Genomic DNA, 16,087 nt, shown 5'->3' on the forward strand with positions numbered 1-16,087 from the left:
TCTTAAATCGAATACTCTACAGGTAGGCCGCTGGAAAGGATGCGCCGCAGGAAAGCGCGCGCGCAGGTGCAGCTATATATTGCAGGGGTAGGAACAGCTGTACGACCGCAGGGTTGCAACTTAGGGGTAGAGAGCCAAACAGGGCATCAGACCCGATCGAAGACGGCGTTTTCTAGTCTTGAATATCGACGACATGCACCGCGTGTCCTCCGTCAACCCATTCTCGGCCGTACCCTTATCGCTACCCCCACCCCTACCAGTATGAATTATGCAGGCGGCCCCGAAGAGGGACGCATGCATGGCAGCTACTGCGCACACAAAGTGCGCCAAAGTGCACTGCGGACACACGGAACACGTTATACCCCTGGCAATGATATGTTTGTTGAATTTAGTAATGTCATCAGCAGAGGAGGGGCTTTAGCTCAGTGGTAGAGCGCGCGCTTCGCATGCGTGAGGTCACCGGATCGATCCCGGTAAGCTCCAATCTGGTTTTACTTTCTGTAATGGAAAGCTAGCGCGTTCGCCCGTATGCCCACCTGCATCGCCGCGACGATCTTCTGTCGACTGCCTTCGCTATAGAACAGCGCCACCACCAGATGGCACAACCCTGATATGGCCATGCTCATACAGGAGGACAGCAGCCAGCATATCAGCAGCCGCCGGACCCACCGTTCAGCCTGCAAGGGAAGGCGCGAACGAAAAAAAACACCTTACATAGTAGTACAAGACCAGAACAAAGCAGACAGCTTTTTTTGACGAAATTGAGTCAGTATGGGGTACGGTCCCACCCAATTCGTACAGTTCCGTACGGTCCCAAGTACGAAACGTTGATGCCACGAGACAGCGTATTCAAGATAAACGGTAACGGTGTATTTCAGCACGTATTCGTATCCTTTAATCCTTTAGTGTCAACTCCAGTCTGGGATGAGCTGCATGGCAGTGGAGCCATTTGCCGCCCCAGGCAGAGGCCGGCACGCGCTGGTGCGGTGTGGCGTGGCTAAATGATTTGGGTCGATTCGGGTCGATTCGGGTCGGTGCCCGGGCCTTCCTACCACAGTGAGCAGCTGCGGCGGTTCATCGCCCACAGTAAAGTCCCGGAACAGTCGGTCGAAGGACACGAAAGCTGCCACAGATGTCAGCCACACCTGCAACGTATCAGGTGGTTTGGAAGCGGATTGCTTGAAAGCGATTTAAACAGGCTTGGAATCGGTTTGGGAGGGGAGCGACGTGACGTGTGTTGCTGGTGGGTTTGACTTGACTTATTAATGGCCACCCAATCCGATGGGCGGATGGCGCTCAGAGCACACACATACATACATACATACATACATACATACATACATACATACATACATACATACATACATACATACATACATACATACATACATACATACATACATACATACATACATACATACATACATACATACATACATACATACATACATACACATTTTGACGGGTGAATGCCGATGCTTCCACGCTGTGTCGCCAAGCCTCTTCCTGTACGACACCGCCCAGCCTTAGCCCCGCATCTCAACATGGACGTTTGGGGCTATCCACCCATCATTCGCAGTTCCACGTACGGCGAGTGGGCACGGGTGTACGGAAGGGACGCAGTACCCACTTCAGCTGGCACGCAGCGGAACAATCGCGCACGCACCTTGCACATCAGATGAGCGGAAGGCAGCATCACCAGCCGTAGGAAAAACTTCAGCTGTGGGGCGGAGGCGCCAGGTACCCGGCGGGCACAGAAACGTTCGGTTCCGGGCGGCCTGCTGTTAGGTCGGAGGCTAACAATGACATCACACCAGTGTTGGAAATGAATCCAAGTTGCACGTCCATTGCAGCGAGGTAGCTAGAATCAGACAGACAGACAGACAGGCAGGCAGACAGATGGGTATAAAAACAGGCATGCAGGCTTCTGGCCATGCAGGCAGAGAATTTTTTGCATGTTGGCGGGCTAATGGCTAGTGGGAGGCTTGACGCACATTCCCGTTGGCATATATGTGCACAGGTGGCAGATGCGGCTCGCTCTCTTGGATGCTCAGCATGCTCCCCGCATCCCTCTTGTGTCTAAATCGCTGCTTAAATCGTTCGCTAGTTCTCCTGCCAAAACTTGCGGATGGGCTGCAGCCTCCTGAGGCCACGCAAGAAAACAAAGGCGTACACGGCACCGGAGCAAAGGTGAAGACGGCATCTTCGCCGCGTTTCGCGTGGTATGTTATTGTGGGTCTCCACGAATTGCCAGGCGGTATGAGAGGTACGAGGTTAGATCCACACCCTTTTCTTCGCCTGCGACTACGACATGACCTGCTTCCGTATCCCCACCTCAAGCCAGAGGTAGACGAATTCCACCAGGCTGTCCAAAATAATCATACTGGCCATGGCGACCCCGAACAGATAAAGCCAGCGGAGGCCGTTGCCCTGGTAAGAGGAGGGATCGAAAGGCCATGCAGTGTCCGTGCGCCCGTGGGGATTAGAAAGGGGTGATGCTAGGGGAATTCCGAGGGAGGCTCCCTGATATAGCTTCCATGGCTGGTAAGGGGTGTCTGAGCGGCCATTTTAACCTAAGGCTGAGGGGCATTTCAGCCCATCTCACCGGTACAATTACACCTTTGATGTCCAGCGCAGATGCAATTGAGACGAGTGCAGCGCCAGTTGCAAACAGCGCCATGAGGAATTTGGTGGTTGGTGGCACGGAAGTGTCGGCGACTGCAACTTTCACCTTGTTGCTGTAACCCGCTAAAGCTGCAAGGCTTGATGGAGGCGCCATTCTGCTCGACAAGTGGCATTTGGTGAGGGCAAGCTCAAGCGACGCTGGAGCACACGAAGGGGCAGCGAAATCCTAATGTGTCTTCGCGGCTCCTTGAACACATATAATAGTATAAATCAGTCATTCCACGTGTAAATAGCTGATGGAAACCAAAAATGAAACATTGACTTGTCATGTACGACAATGGTTGAAAAGCATAATGTTACATATGATCTTTCTGATCAGCCATATGACTTGTAGTTGCTTATTCGGATTTTACCAGGCAAAAACATCTCGCAGCGGCGAAGGAAGTTCACCTTCAATCATTGAAGCATTATGCTTTAGTGTGCCGTGATCCGTTTAGATTTTTTTGGGTTATTGTTAGCTTAAAATTGGAAACTCAAGACTGAGTTAAGTTCCTATGTCATGTGCCGCGACGGATTAAGGCCTAGCTGGATAGGTCAGCCGTCGTCGTCGCTAAGGCAATATAGCATCTAAACGTGCATATGGTGAACAGGTTCTTCGATTATCAACGATCAATAAAGTAATCGCCGTTTATCGTATGCATATGCTCGGTGTGCCGTAGGTATAGTGGATATCCTGGCTGAGGATGGCATGTGGGCGCACTTCAAGGCTCCGGTCGCTTGAAACTGCCCTGAATATTGCTGTATATGGTCGTTATGCGGTTGAAACACCTTGCGGTAGAGCGAGAAGGCAATCGTGTAGGGCTGCCTAACCCCCCGGCCCGCAAAAGCATGCACAGCGCATCCCTCAAAAGTTAGTTTACAGCAGGGTTAATGTTGGCTAGTCTTGCTTACAGTAGGCCGGAAAGGCTTACTGGCGCGCACAGCCGCAACTCGCACCTAGAACTGCAAAACGTGACGGATTCCGCAAGACCAGCTATGGACCAGCGACTCCAGCGACTCCGTCTAGAGTGTCCTAACCCTAAGTGGAGTGAGTCATCCACTGAACTTTTGCTATGCATTCTTTGCCCAAGGTCAAGAACCGCAGTGGTGGCAGTCGCTGCTGCATGCATCATTCTGTCGCATAACATCGCAGAGTGCTGCAGCTTCTGAGGCAGCGCTGAACATTCCCTGAAAGACTTTTCTGGAGCTTGCCTTTGCCAAAGTACAGTCAGCGCCGCGATGCTGCAACATGCTTCAAACTAGCCACACACGCGTTTCGAAATTGGTAATAACCGCCCCACAAGGAGCTGTCAACCCTCAACATAATTATACAGTATCTGAGTTTGCGGACCGCATCAGTTACCGATGACCCGATGACCTATTTGGATCCCTGTAACGTTATTCAACAAGCATATCCTGTGGAAGAAATAAAGCGATACTTCCATATTTCCTTCCGGAACCTCAACATCTGTCAGCAATTTTGGGTTGCTGGGACCACTGAGACGTAAGCCCGTCGTCATCCTTTAGGTTACACGCCGACAGGATCCCAAACTCCCTTTGAAAATGACCTTGCGTTTTTTTGTATCCGCGAGGACACAGATAGATCACTGATAGACACGTCAGCGCGTTTAAAGGTTATTGACATTGCCAACCTTGAGATATGTCGGAACCTTAGACCTTGCCTGCGCCGTACGCAACATTTTGTGCGAGCTGGTTTCGGAGCATGACACCTTACAATATCATCTGAGCCTTTGCCAGTAGTATAAGATACGACTACCGAGTATCATTGTTAACCAGAAGACTGGACCACTTGTGAAGTGGAATTTTACCACGAGGCTTTGCTTCGTTGTGCCTTCCGGCTGTTGCTGTCTTAAGACCGTCGCCCTCGACAGTCAAGTTTCCCGGCCCGCTGAGAACCGTGTTTTTTCCCCCGCGCTAAGCGAGATGTCGCCCAGTCGTCGTGCTCCGTTGCTGGTCGCAGCGCCGCTGCTGTTGCTGCTCTGTGTGGGTGCGAGCGCCTCCCTGCAGCGCACGACGGGCGGCACCACCACCACGAGCAGCCTCAAGGCAATCGAGGTAAAGAGTCCGTCAGCGTCCCCAGCGGACGGGTAGACAATTATGCCTGTATCCAGCCATCGACAAAAGGTCCAGAGTTGAGGTAGCCAGCGGTACCTTATGACCCGTGGGTCATCCCTATGATTTAGATAGCAAAACAGCAGTGCTGCTGATAATATGTTGATAGTGCTGATAGTGTTGCCGAGCGTAGAAGGGGCCGTTTCAGAAATGCCACTTAAGCCCGCATGAGGCAGTTAGGTACGGTCATCCTGGAAGTTGATATTGCCTAACAACCCCTCCCAACCGTTGTACTTCGCCTGCTACACCTGCTGTATCGTTAGTGGCTGATGCGCCGTGGAGGCGAGGGCATGAAAAGCCCCGCGTACCTGCTGATCAAGTACGAGGTGCCCCCGACACTGCACGACCGCTTCATTGAGGAACTGTGAGTAGTAGTAAGCAGTAGTACGACGACGGGACGGATATGCAGGGAGTGCTTCTGGTGGAAGCATGCGTGGAAGCATGCGTGCCTTAGGAGCTTGTGCCCAGGGGTTTGTGCCTGGGGGGACATGAGTAGGGAGCCAGACCTTGACCGGATTTGACACGCCCTCGCGTCGCAGGGATCGCCATGACAAGGTGTTGCGCGATGTCAAGGGCCTTAGCTTCTACCAGAAGACCAAGGACATGGACGACAACGTCATGTTCTGGAGCTACACGGAGTGGGACACAGTCGGCGACCTGATGGACCACTGCGAGTAAGTATTCCCGTCTGATTTGTGTAAAAATAACAAAAGCTGTTTTGTGTGATACTGATTTTTCACAGCTTTCATTCCACCTGTGCGAGAGCCTCCCTGTAATGCTTAGTTGCCAAGTCTTTTAAGTACTGTAGTCTCGAGTCAAGGTTTATCATAGTACTTGGGCTTTGAGATCTAGCAAACTTCCTAATGCGAACCTGCTGCAAGAACGTTGCCTTGGCCTCCAGAATCTTACCCTGGTCGGTTAAGATTTGAACAGAGGTTTACTTCACAACCGAAACCAGCCTCTTCTTACTTAAGTGTCTCTTTTGCGTCGCTTCCATTTACCAGGTCCACCGCGTTCAAGGACTTCCACAACTTTGTGGATGACAACGACATCTTGGTGGAGATGTTCCCGCTGGAGGCGCTCGGAGATGAGAAGCGAGTAAGTTTCGTCGCCACAATAGTTTGGCATACACGGCCACGCTCGCAACCCCATCTTGCTTCTGCAAGCTATACTCATACCGGCCATCTATGTTGTGTAAAGGTATCAATGCTGACCTGCCGACCCTCCACTTCACAACAGGAGTACCGCGCGGATCGCGAGGGTGAGAAGGCCGCCACCGCCGCCCGTGCTGCCGCCGCCAAGGACCTGGAGCGCCGCCGCCGCCGTGGTCGCGAGATCGAGGAGTTTGACCCCCGCGAGGAGACCGCCCACTTTGCCATCCGCTTCCACATCATGCCATCACAGGTAAAGTGTCGCCATAAATTTTTCGCTGCGTGTTGGGCCACCAACGAGGATAACTCCAAAATATGTTCTTTAGAAAACGGAGCTGCAGCTGTGCAATTGTGCACTCGTGCATTGCTTTAATTCATTTGGACATTCGTCCCAGAAGCTGGCCGCGCCCGCGCGTGCATTACCTTCCTAGAGTCATGTCAGCTTGCTTGAATCAGGCTGCGAGCGAAACCTAATAACCCAGTCTCGAAGCAGGCTGTTGTGGGTGGGCTTCATTTCGACTTGCTGCTAGTACCTTTCCGCGCTGCGGCCGCCGTAACTTCGCCTGTCCGGTTCAGCTAGGTTTTTAAGTGTCGAAACACTGTCTTGTTGTATGCTGCTAGGAGGAGGACTTCCTGAACTTCGTGGAGGACATGCAGAAGCGCGTGGTGAAGGTCGAGGACGAGAACCGCTTCTTCGTGTAAGTGCCTTGTAACGCCTTTTTCGATCCGCACCAGCGGCCAATATGACGGAGGGCCTTACCACACCACTCGCCTGCATCGTCAACTTTGCCTGTCATATGCAAAAAAGAGCGCGACTTTTCTTTGTGTGAGCATATTAACAGCTCCTCCCGAAGGACTCGCCCTTCGTGTTTTTTTCGGTGTGCCATGATTTGGATTTCGTTTAGGTTGCTAAGGCAACCTGAGGCCGGCACAGCCGATAACCCCTTCCCCTTTCACGTGCACTGCATTAAGAGCGCCTGCTCTCGTCTAGGCTAGAGAAGACGTCTAGAAAACGCCTAGCTGGAGAAATAAATTATTAATAAGCTAATGGCGTCCCACCCCTTCCACGCCCTTTTTACCCTATACCTAAGTTCGTTGCCCTTGTCCCCCCGCCCCGGCCCGCTTGGTGTCGCGTACCATTTTGGCGGCAGCCTCCGCAAGTTCGCCACCATGAACCACCACTACCTGCTCCGTAGTGCCTGGGACACTCTCGAAGGCTATCTGGACCACGTCACTTCCGACCACTGCATGAATCTGCGAGCGTGAGTGTACTGGCTGCCGGGCTGCTTTGGTGGAGTGCTCCACTTGCTCCTCTTGAAATGGACTCCGTGCAGCTACCTGTAAAACTGTGATCGGGGAAAGAATTAATGTGATCGGAGAGGCGCATCGCAAGGCGTGACCCGACGTACATTGCACACAGTGGCAAGAAACCTGGGGCATTCAGGGCTGGCGGTACCGCTTCCGGGACTTTGGCTTCCGGAACTGAGCTGACGGATTGAGGGGCTGACGAGGCGCCTGCTGGCCGATACGTTTTCGGAAGGTTAACCTTCCGGCACTGGCCAGGCGTCAGCTCCGAAGGGGTTCCCAGCTCGAAACCGATTGGAACTTTCTTTTAAGGTCTGCCCTGGCATTTATTGTGCCCAAGATGTAAGAAGAATCTAGCGGCTGAAGCCTTGGAGATTTTGGCAGTTTAATCTATGTTTTGCTGCTGAGCTGCTCTAGAGCAGATCTGCTGTCACTGTCCTTGCGTGTCGCTGTCCTTCCCTGCCTTTCCTCTGCACGTCTCCAGCTGTTTTGCGCCGTTTTGAATGTCTTGATTTATTAATAATATGCCGTCTATCCATCGTGTTAATCGACAGGTTCGCCAAGAAGAACAACATCGAGTGGTACGGCATTCCCTTCCGTGTGCTCTTCAGCAGCGAGGATACCACCGAGTAAAGAATGGATGCTTCGATGCGCCGAATGGCTGCCGGGCTATCGGCATAGCGGGGGCGGGCAACGCCGGCTTGATGATGATACGTTTTTTCTCGAGGGCCTGGCAACCCATTTCGACCTTCCGGGGGCCTATGCTAGGCAAGCCCTGTCGCATGGGTTATAACGCCTTAGGGCGTTCATTTTTGGTCGGTCGGTCACTGCCCAATATTAGGCCGCCAGTGGCCGCCGCGCCCTCTTCCCTATTGCCTATTTAGGATTGCAGTAGTTGCCCATCCATGCGGAACAATGTTGTCGCTGTTGATTGCTGTACATATATGTTGTTAACGGCATTTTTGGACATTTAACTCGCGTTGTGCGTGGTGTGTAAATACTGCCCTGTGGATACCGGCTCGGAAGGGAAGATGTTTTAGGATAGTAGCTAGTATTCCTGGCCGTACAAATTAATTGGAGGCCTGCACGACTCGAAAAAAATGCCGCCGCTGCCTGGCATGTAGTCGGCTGTTTTGGGCTTTTCCGTATGGTGGAAATCAACACCGTGCTCTTGTAAAATCCGGGTGTTCCTTATCTGCTTCCGATTGGGCGGAGCCTGCCGCTTTGGTTATTATTGAAATTATTTTCAGATGCTAGAAGTCTCGTCGGGACTTTGCCCTTCGGGACTTTCTTCTCTGCGCTGCATTTAGGGAAGGACCGGGCGGCGGCTTTGTCCCGAGGATTGGAACCCGGAGGCGTTGGAACAGGCTGGCTCGAGCACCGCGGGCAAAGCACCAGCTACACCTGTACATCTGAAGACTCGCGCAGCAGCTAAACTGCTGTAGGAGTTTATCGAACAGGTCGGAACTAGCCAAAATCCACTTTCCCTTTATCTCAAAAAGTCTAAAAATTGATCCTAAATCTATGAAAATTACGATCGATTCGTAATGTCATTATATAAATTTTATCTCGGAGGAGAGGCCATCGCAGTTCCATCGGACTAACCTTTTTCGTAGGTTTTTGAACTCCTTGGTCAAGAGGCCCGCGTGCTGTATCATGCTGCATGAAAGGAATAAAGCGCTTTGGTACACTCTATTGATAAAAGTTCATTATTTACTAGAACAGGACAACCTAACAAACCAGGAGACTCGTGCAGTCTGCAGTACCTTGTGCAGTACCTTGTGCTGGTGTGGACGGTACCGTGCTGAACCCGCGCTGTCGCAGGCCGTGAAAGATCTGGAGGCGACGGTCAAAGCGCGCACTCGTAAGTGTGTGTGATTGGGGAGAAGGGCTTCCCGCAGAGCTGGAAGCATTCTTCTGCGGTGTCTGGTTGCCTGCGTCTGCTTTCACCGCTTCAGCGCTTCACCGTTGCTTTCACCGCTAATAGTCCCTTTCGGGTCGAGTGTCCCTCGGGCCTTCACTCCCACATCATCACCTGCCCTGTCAGCTGGTTAAGGACGCCTCGTGTTGCGCCGCGATCAGCTCTAATTGTAGGGTCGCAGCTCTCAGGTCTTGAACCGGAGACGCCCGGGATTCTCTTGCGGTGTCACACTCTGTCACCCGGTGTCACACTCTGCTGCACATACGAAAGCCTGAGACTAGGAATGCGGCTGGCTGCTCTGTCTACCCTTGCGCTTCCCGAAATCTCACAGATACGAGCGGGACATCAAGCCCCCACGCTACTCTCGACAAAAGTAAGTCTCTCCACCTCCTGGGTTACTATCATGGTCGGGAGTTCCCTTTTCCTATTAAGCCATGGGCTCACACTCTGTGGACCTGTACTTGGGGTTACAAGTCAGCTATCGCCCATTTATTAGCTCCACATGTCTAGCTTCACCGGGGCCCGCTATGTAACCTGTTGGGGGATCTGCTTGGGAAATGCATCTGTGACACCAGTCGCAAAATATCTGTCGCGAACTACGGATAGCTCTCTTCTTGTGGCACTGCCGGTATCCTCTCGGCGTCCGCGAGCGTCTTTGCTTTTCATCGTGTTCAGCGCGTGTTGCCCGGTTGTTTTGCAGTGCGGAGGCCCTGCAGGCCGTACAAGGTTTCCAGGACCAGCTCAATAAGGCCACAGTGGAGATCACGTAAGGCGACGGGGCTTGAATGAGGGGAACTGGAAAGCACATGGCAGACGGAAAGGCCGGTTAGGGCTGGCGTGAGTAATTCGGAATGGGCCATGGTGTATTGGCCCACCAATAGCCAATAGCGCCTGGTGTATTGTCGTGTGCCAGAGACATTTTTGTGCTATCGTCTTTGGCTGGTGTCTGGCGTAATGGATGTCCCGGCGGATCTTATTCGTAAGCACGAAGTCTTACCCCAACCACGTGAGACCACGTGTTAGGGTAAGACTTCGTGCAAGTGCCTGGGTCATTTAGTGAGTTTTAGGAATCCTTTTTTTTGGTAGGCTAGCGAAGTCTCAGCATAAAATAAATGACGTTCGCATGTTCGTTGACCGTGTAAGCCTAAAACGGGAGAGGCAAGAGCGGAGGGCCACAATAGTTGATCTTGGTGTTGGTGCCATTTGCGGTGATCGTGCAAGTGCGCGAGTGAACGAGCTTTGTAAGCACGACGGCTGCGCCATAAGTGAAACTCGTTCAGCTAGAAAACCATTATCCCGATGACACCGTCGTTTTCATTTTACTTGAGTTGCTTGAGTCGACGGGGTCTGCGGTGATCTTCTAAAAGAGTTCACTAATGCGATGCGATGAAAGAATATTTTACTAATGTGTGCGTTCACATCAATGGTCGCAGCTTACTGTTATCAATGAAATGTATAATAATACTTGCAAACCTTCTTGAGTGTATGTTCGCTCGCGTCCGTCTTTTCTCGTGGTGCGTGTGTGACGGCCTTGACGTTCACGACTTTGATCACATGCGTGAAAAAATACTACCAGTCGTAATAAAAGTACCATTTGCGTCCTCGGTTCCCTTGCATTTGACCTCAGCGCTGGCGCTTTGATCGCTGCGGAAGTCGGGGAAGGTGCTCCCCGTGCTACAGGCCTCTACCTCCTCTACATGGACCTCTACATGGACCTTTACATGGACCTTTACATGGACCTTTACATGGACCTTTACATGGACCGTTTCTAACTATTAATGCTGAAACACACCTGTCACCCCCTCAAGGACTGTAGCAGAGTTTCGCAACCCCTTGGTCAGGAAACAGACCAATGACGCTGCATGTGGAGGACCAGTAACACCTTAAAATCAATGGGCTTTTCCGAGGTGCCGAAATGGACGATTGCTTCTACATGCGCCGTGGCAATCCTTGTCAAAGCCTGTCCATGCCGTACATACACGTGACAGCTTTGTTGAGTCAAACCGTGCTCTCGAGTCATTTTCGGATCATCTTTGACGTAATTGACTAAAAAGCAACCTTGCGATTTACGTCCCCTAGACACGGACCTTGCACCTTACCAAGCGCGCGTGGCTTTCGGCACCGCTCGAATATATACGCTCAAAATTAAGCAACCTTATCTCACTCTTTTTCATCATGTGATAAGGAACCACAATTCAAAGGGCGCGCAAACCCAACCTTGGTGTGACAGCACCCGAAGTCACCTTGTCTGCATCGTACCCATCTCAAACTTGTTGGTTTCGGAGCATGATCATCGCCGACATCATCAGGAACCCTTTGCCAATAATAATAGTATAAAAGGCACGGCCTGAAGATTCAAAAAAGCAAGTCCCGAACGTGTTCTGAAATAAGAAGTTTCCCCGAGGACCAGGTCAACCCATAATAAGTCCTACCCGACCTTTCTCGCGACTATTTTGATTGGCCTACGGGGCCTGCTTTGCTGCGTCCTTCTGTAGTCCACCTCGTAATATGTCCCCCAGTCGGCGTCCTCCGCTGCTGGCCGCAGCGCCGCTCCTGCTGCTGCTATGTGTGGGTGCGAGCGCCTACCGCTCATCACCTGCCTCCTCATCCCTGCACCGCACGACGGGCGGCACCACCGCCACGAGCAGCCTCAAGGCAATCGAGGTATATGAAGGTCTTATCCTCTTACCACCCTAGATTGAGAGACCCTAGCTACGCTTACGAAGCGCAAGTCTTGACTCGTAATAGCCGTTCGGCAAGGGCTCAAGAACTGCGATCTTAGTTGCTTCTCTTAGACCCCTTATAATGATTGACGCGCGTCGGCTGGCCTGTTGTCATCGGTTGGCCATGACCCGTGGGTCATTAACTTGCGCTTGGTGGCGGCTGCGGGGCCTGTACGCTTACTGCTGGTGCAGCAGCGCAAATGGATTTTCTCTGATATGCGGATGATGCTCTAGGACTAGTAGGTGCGCTTGCACTGCCCAGCACTGCTCCCCCCTGCCTGCACTGCTCCCCCCTGCCTGCACTGCTCCCCCCTGCCTGCACTGCCCCCCCCTGCCTGCACTGCCCCCCCCTGCCTGCACTGCCCCCCCCTGCCTGCACTGCCCCCCCCTGCCTGCACTGCCCCCCCCTGCCTGCACTGCCCCCCCCTGCCTGCACTGCCCCCCCCTGCCTGCACTGCTCCCCCCTGCCTGCACTGCTCCCCCCTGCCTGCACTGCTCCCCCCTGCCTGCACTGCTCCCCCCTGCCTGCACTGCTCCCCCCTGCCTGCACTGCTCCCCCCTGCCTGCATTGCTCCCCAAACAGCTAGGTTACGTACGCCGACCTTGTCCTACGAAGGGAATAGTTTCCCCTATCTTTTACAGCGCAGTACCTTCATGAAAGTATTGCCGCCTTGTTGGGGTCATCACGCAGTTGATGAAGAGCACTAAAGCTCCAACCCCTGCAAAGCACTGTCCTCCTGTCTTGTGCTGTGCCGATCTGTCATGAACATTTCCCTGCGGCCGCTCCTTCCATGCGTCATCATTAGTGGCTGATGCGCCGCGGTGGTGAGGGCATGAAGAGCCCCGCGTACCTGCTGATCAAGTACGAGGTGCCCCCGACACTGCACGACCGCTTCATTGAGGAACTGTGAGTAGTAGTACGCAGTAGTACGACGACGGGACGAATATGCAGGGAGTGCTTCTGGTGGAAGCATGCGTGCCTAAGGAGCTTGTGCCCAGGGGTTTGTGCCTGGGGGGACATGAGTAGGGAGCCAGACCTTGACCGGATTTGACACTCCCTCGCGTCGCAGGGATCGCCACGACAAGGTGTTGCGCGATGTCAAGGGCCTTAGCTTCTACCAGAAGACCAAGGACATGGACGACAACGTCATGTTCTGGAGCTACACGGAGTGGGACACAGTCGGCGACCTGATGGACCACTGCGAGTGAGCGTTACGATCACCTTAGCGATATGACCACCTTGTGCACCGCGCACCTTAAAAGATGTTCGTCTTAAGGTACTTGCTAGACAAGACTTGCTAGACAAGATAAACTGGATTTAGTAGGTATTGATAAGGTTGCGCGCGGATCATGCGATATCTACCTGGGGAAGATGTTTATCAAGTTGCGTGCTTTCATGGCAAAGTCATCCTTAGGGCAAGCCAATAAATGCGTGCAGGAATGCGCCTCCGGCGCTAAAACGGAGGCCTTTGCTGTCAGCAGTCTGGGTGAAGCTCAAAACGATGTTGCCCCTCGCTTTTATATCTATCAGGTCCACCGCGTTCAAGGACTTCCACAACTGGGTGGATGACAACGACATCCTGGTGGAGATGTTCCCGCTGGAGGCGCTCGGAGATGAGAAGCGGGTAAGTACCATCGTGTTACGATTTCGAATTACGGCTGCATATGTTTCGCAAAGAGAAAAAAGAACGTTGGTTGGTTCCCGCGTTCCCGAGCGCTCTTGTGCCGCTGCACCTTGTGCCGCGGCATTTAATGTATTTTTATTGCTGCTGTATTTATCGCGCCCACCTGCACCGGCCCCTTGTTGGCTTCCCCCTGTCCGTTAGCTGCCTCCTCCCGCTTCGGACTGCAGCGCAGTCTGCTGCTGTGCTTCGTACCAACGCCTTGCGCTCATCCACTGGCTTCTCCCGCCGTGCCCTACATTTTCCCCTGAACAGGAGTACCGCGCGGATCGCGAGGGCGAGAAGGCCGCCACCGCCGCCCGTGCCGCCGCCGCCAAGGACCTGGAGCGCCGCCGCCGCCGTGGTCGTGAGATCGAGGACTTCGACCCCCGCGAGGAGACCGCCCACTTTGCCATCCGCTTCCACATCATGCCATCACAGGTAAAGTGTCGCCTTGACTAGAAGCTTTCCTTACAGCGTGCTGGCGGCCCTCCTCCCTTCGTGGGAGGCTCACTGGTCCACTGGCGCAGAAGCTCCTCGTCGTTTAGTAGCCCAACAAGTGCCCGCGACGATTTTCACGTGCTTTGGGTTTTGGTGCTTTACGCTGCACGGATTGCATTTGCGTCTCCGATTGCAATTGCGTCTCGCGTCGTGGAGCCAACCCCGCTCTTTTCCCTTTTCCAACATCACACCGTCTGCCCGTATTGCGCTAGGTAAGCCTGCTTGCACCTTTTGCTATAGGTTCCCTGCCGGACCAAACGCCACGCTTTAAGCTCCGAATCCCCTACGTACCTCCCCCCCGCTTACGTGGACTTCCCAACTCCCTCGCTTTAGGAGGAGGACTTCCTGAACTTCGTCCAGGATGTGCAGAAGCGCGTGGTGAAGGATGAGGACGAGAACCGCTTCTTCGTGTAAGCAAAGGCGTGCGGACTCGTTTCCCATGCAATACGGGTATTACTGCCAGGACTTGTTATTACTGCCAGGACTTGTTATTACTGCCAGGACTTGTTATTACTGCCAGGACTTGTTATTACTGCCAGGACTTGTTATTAATGCCAGGGGCTGTCCCTGGCCTGGGCTGGGACCTCAATTTAACGATCAGTCGTCCCGTTATAACTCATATCGCCAAGCTATCTGCGCTGGCCGCCCTCTGGCCGCCCTGTCATATCGCTACACTTATGATGATGAACGACACCCATGCTTGCCGCAACACATGCGCGACGCCATGCCTGCCGTACTTCGCAGCCTCCGCAAGTTCGCCACCATGAACCACCACTACCTGATTCGCGGCGCCTGGGACACCTTCGAAGGCTACCTGGACCACATCACCTCCAAGCACTCCATGAACTTGCGAGGGTGAGTACTGGCTGGCTGGCTCTTGAGAGCGGCGCCGAGTAAGAGGCGACCCGGCAACGGGAGACGCTGGTTGGGGCAGCAGGAGGGCCTGGGCGCCGTCCTGAATCTCTTGTGGAGAACGTTTGGGTAGCAGCACCGGACAACTGAATTTATTCATGTGCGCACGCGCTCGTAGCACTTGGTGCGTCGACAGCCAGCAGAAGCAGAAGTGTAGCAGACTGGTTGCATGCCGTGCGATGTTATGGACAACTAAACCCAGCTTCCCAAGTAGACAAAAAATACATTCCATGCGCATATCGGCCAAGGTCAAAATGTGCCATCCTCCCATCCCATCCTTTTTTCGACAGGTTCGCCAAGGACAACAACATCGAGTGGTACGGCATTCCCTTCCGTGTGCTCTATACCAGCGAGGATACCACCGAGTACAAGGTTTGAGCAGAGATGATTCACGCCGCGACATGGCAACGCTGCTGCGAGGAGAGGGCAGTCGGCGCCTTTGGTGGTGGTGGAGGGGGCCCCGGGATGGATATCCGTTGTGAAGTGATGGGAGGTCTGCGTGGCGGGGTTCGCTGTGGGGTGTCTGCATAGTGCCGGCAGGGGCGATATAGCTGGGGGAACTAGCCAGCAAGATCTGAAGCCATATTTTTGCCATCCATGGCTGAAAGATGAGTTGCCAAGCATACATGGCCTGGTAGGGGCCTGTACACCTTCGCATGGGCTGCATCAACCGTTGCTTGTCTGGGCATCACTCAGGCAACACTAAAGGCCTAGGCAAAGCCACCCTAGCTCCACATGTAGGTAGGTATTCGCGTATGTTGCAGCTTTGGATATTGTTCGTGTATGTTGCAGCGTGATGTTAATTATGCACGAATGTCCGTGGAAGCGCAAGTGTCCTTGCTGGATTGCCGCACAGCGCTTGTTGACCGCTCGCGTTGATTCGTGTTGAGACTGTTGGCATTTTGTACGCGGCCTTTTGAAAGTTGTTGCTACTGGACGCTTCACGCCGCGGTCGTTAGCTATTCTTGCCAACCGCCAAAGTGCTTTTGAGCTGATGAAGCCAGGATTCGAATGCATAGGTAGAAATGGAACGGCACACGCAGCGAATGTAAGCTCCAGTAACTGACAATATCTCAATTCTTCAATGACTCAACATTATTAGCTTACGTACTACTA

The 16,087-nt window shown here is 53.2% G+C and overlaps 3 protein-coding genes across 3 annotated transcripts; 2 read left to right on the plus strand and 1 right to left on the minus strand.

Moving 5' to 3' along the window:
- Positions 1–120: 120 nt before the first annotated feature.
- VOLCADRAFT_96528 (uncharacterized protein) lies at positions 121–2,779 on the minus strand (the record flags this gene model as incomplete). Its single annotated transcript, XM_002955606.1, has 6 exons — positions 121–336; positions 537–677; positions 1,053–1,145; positions 1,667–1,720; positions 2,335–2,430; positions 2,606–2,779. 6 exons carry the CDS (start codon positions 2,777–2,779, stop codon positions 121–123), a joined length of 774 nt encoding a protein of 257 aa, XP_002955652.1.
- Positions 2,780–4,608: 1,829 nt separating this feature from the next.
- VOLCADRAFT_96529 (uncharacterized protein) lies at positions 4,609–10,946 on the plus strand (the record flags this gene model as incomplete). The annotated part of the gene is made up of 10 exons (XM_002955557.1): positions 4,609–4,740; positions 5,061–5,161; positions 5,337–5,471; positions 5,802–5,895; positions 6,037–6,201; positions 6,570–6,646; positions 7,145–7,210; positions 9,506–9,547; positions 9,875–9,940; positions 10,802–10,946. The coding sequence occupies 10 exons, from the start codon at positions 4,609–4,611 to the stop codon at positions 10,944–10,946; spliced, it is 1,023 nt and encodes a 340-aa protein (XP_002955603.1).
- A 736-nt stretch (positions 10,947–11,682) lies between these two features.
- Positions 11,683–15,349, plus strand: VOLCADRAFT_96530 (uncharacterized protein; the record flags this gene model as incomplete). Its single annotated transcript, XM_002955558.1, has 8 exons — positions 11,683–11,838; positions 12,704–12,804; positions 12,968–13,102; positions 13,429–13,522; positions 13,724–13,999; positions 14,393–14,469; positions 14,804–14,914; positions 15,262–15,349. 8 exons carry the CDS (start codon positions 11,683–11,685, stop codon positions 15,347–15,349), a joined length of 1,038 nt encoding a protein of 345 aa, XP_002955604.1.
- Between the last annotated feature and the right edge of the window lie 738 nt (positions 15,350–16,087).

This window comes from Volvox carteri (assembly GCF_000143455.1).
Source record: "Volvox carteri f. nagariensis unplaced genomic scaffold VOLCAscaffold_53, whole genome shotgun sequence".
Lineage (NCBI taxonomy): Eukaryota > Viridiplantae > Chlorophyta > Chlorophyceae > Chlamydomonadales > Volvocaceae > Volvox > Volvox carteri.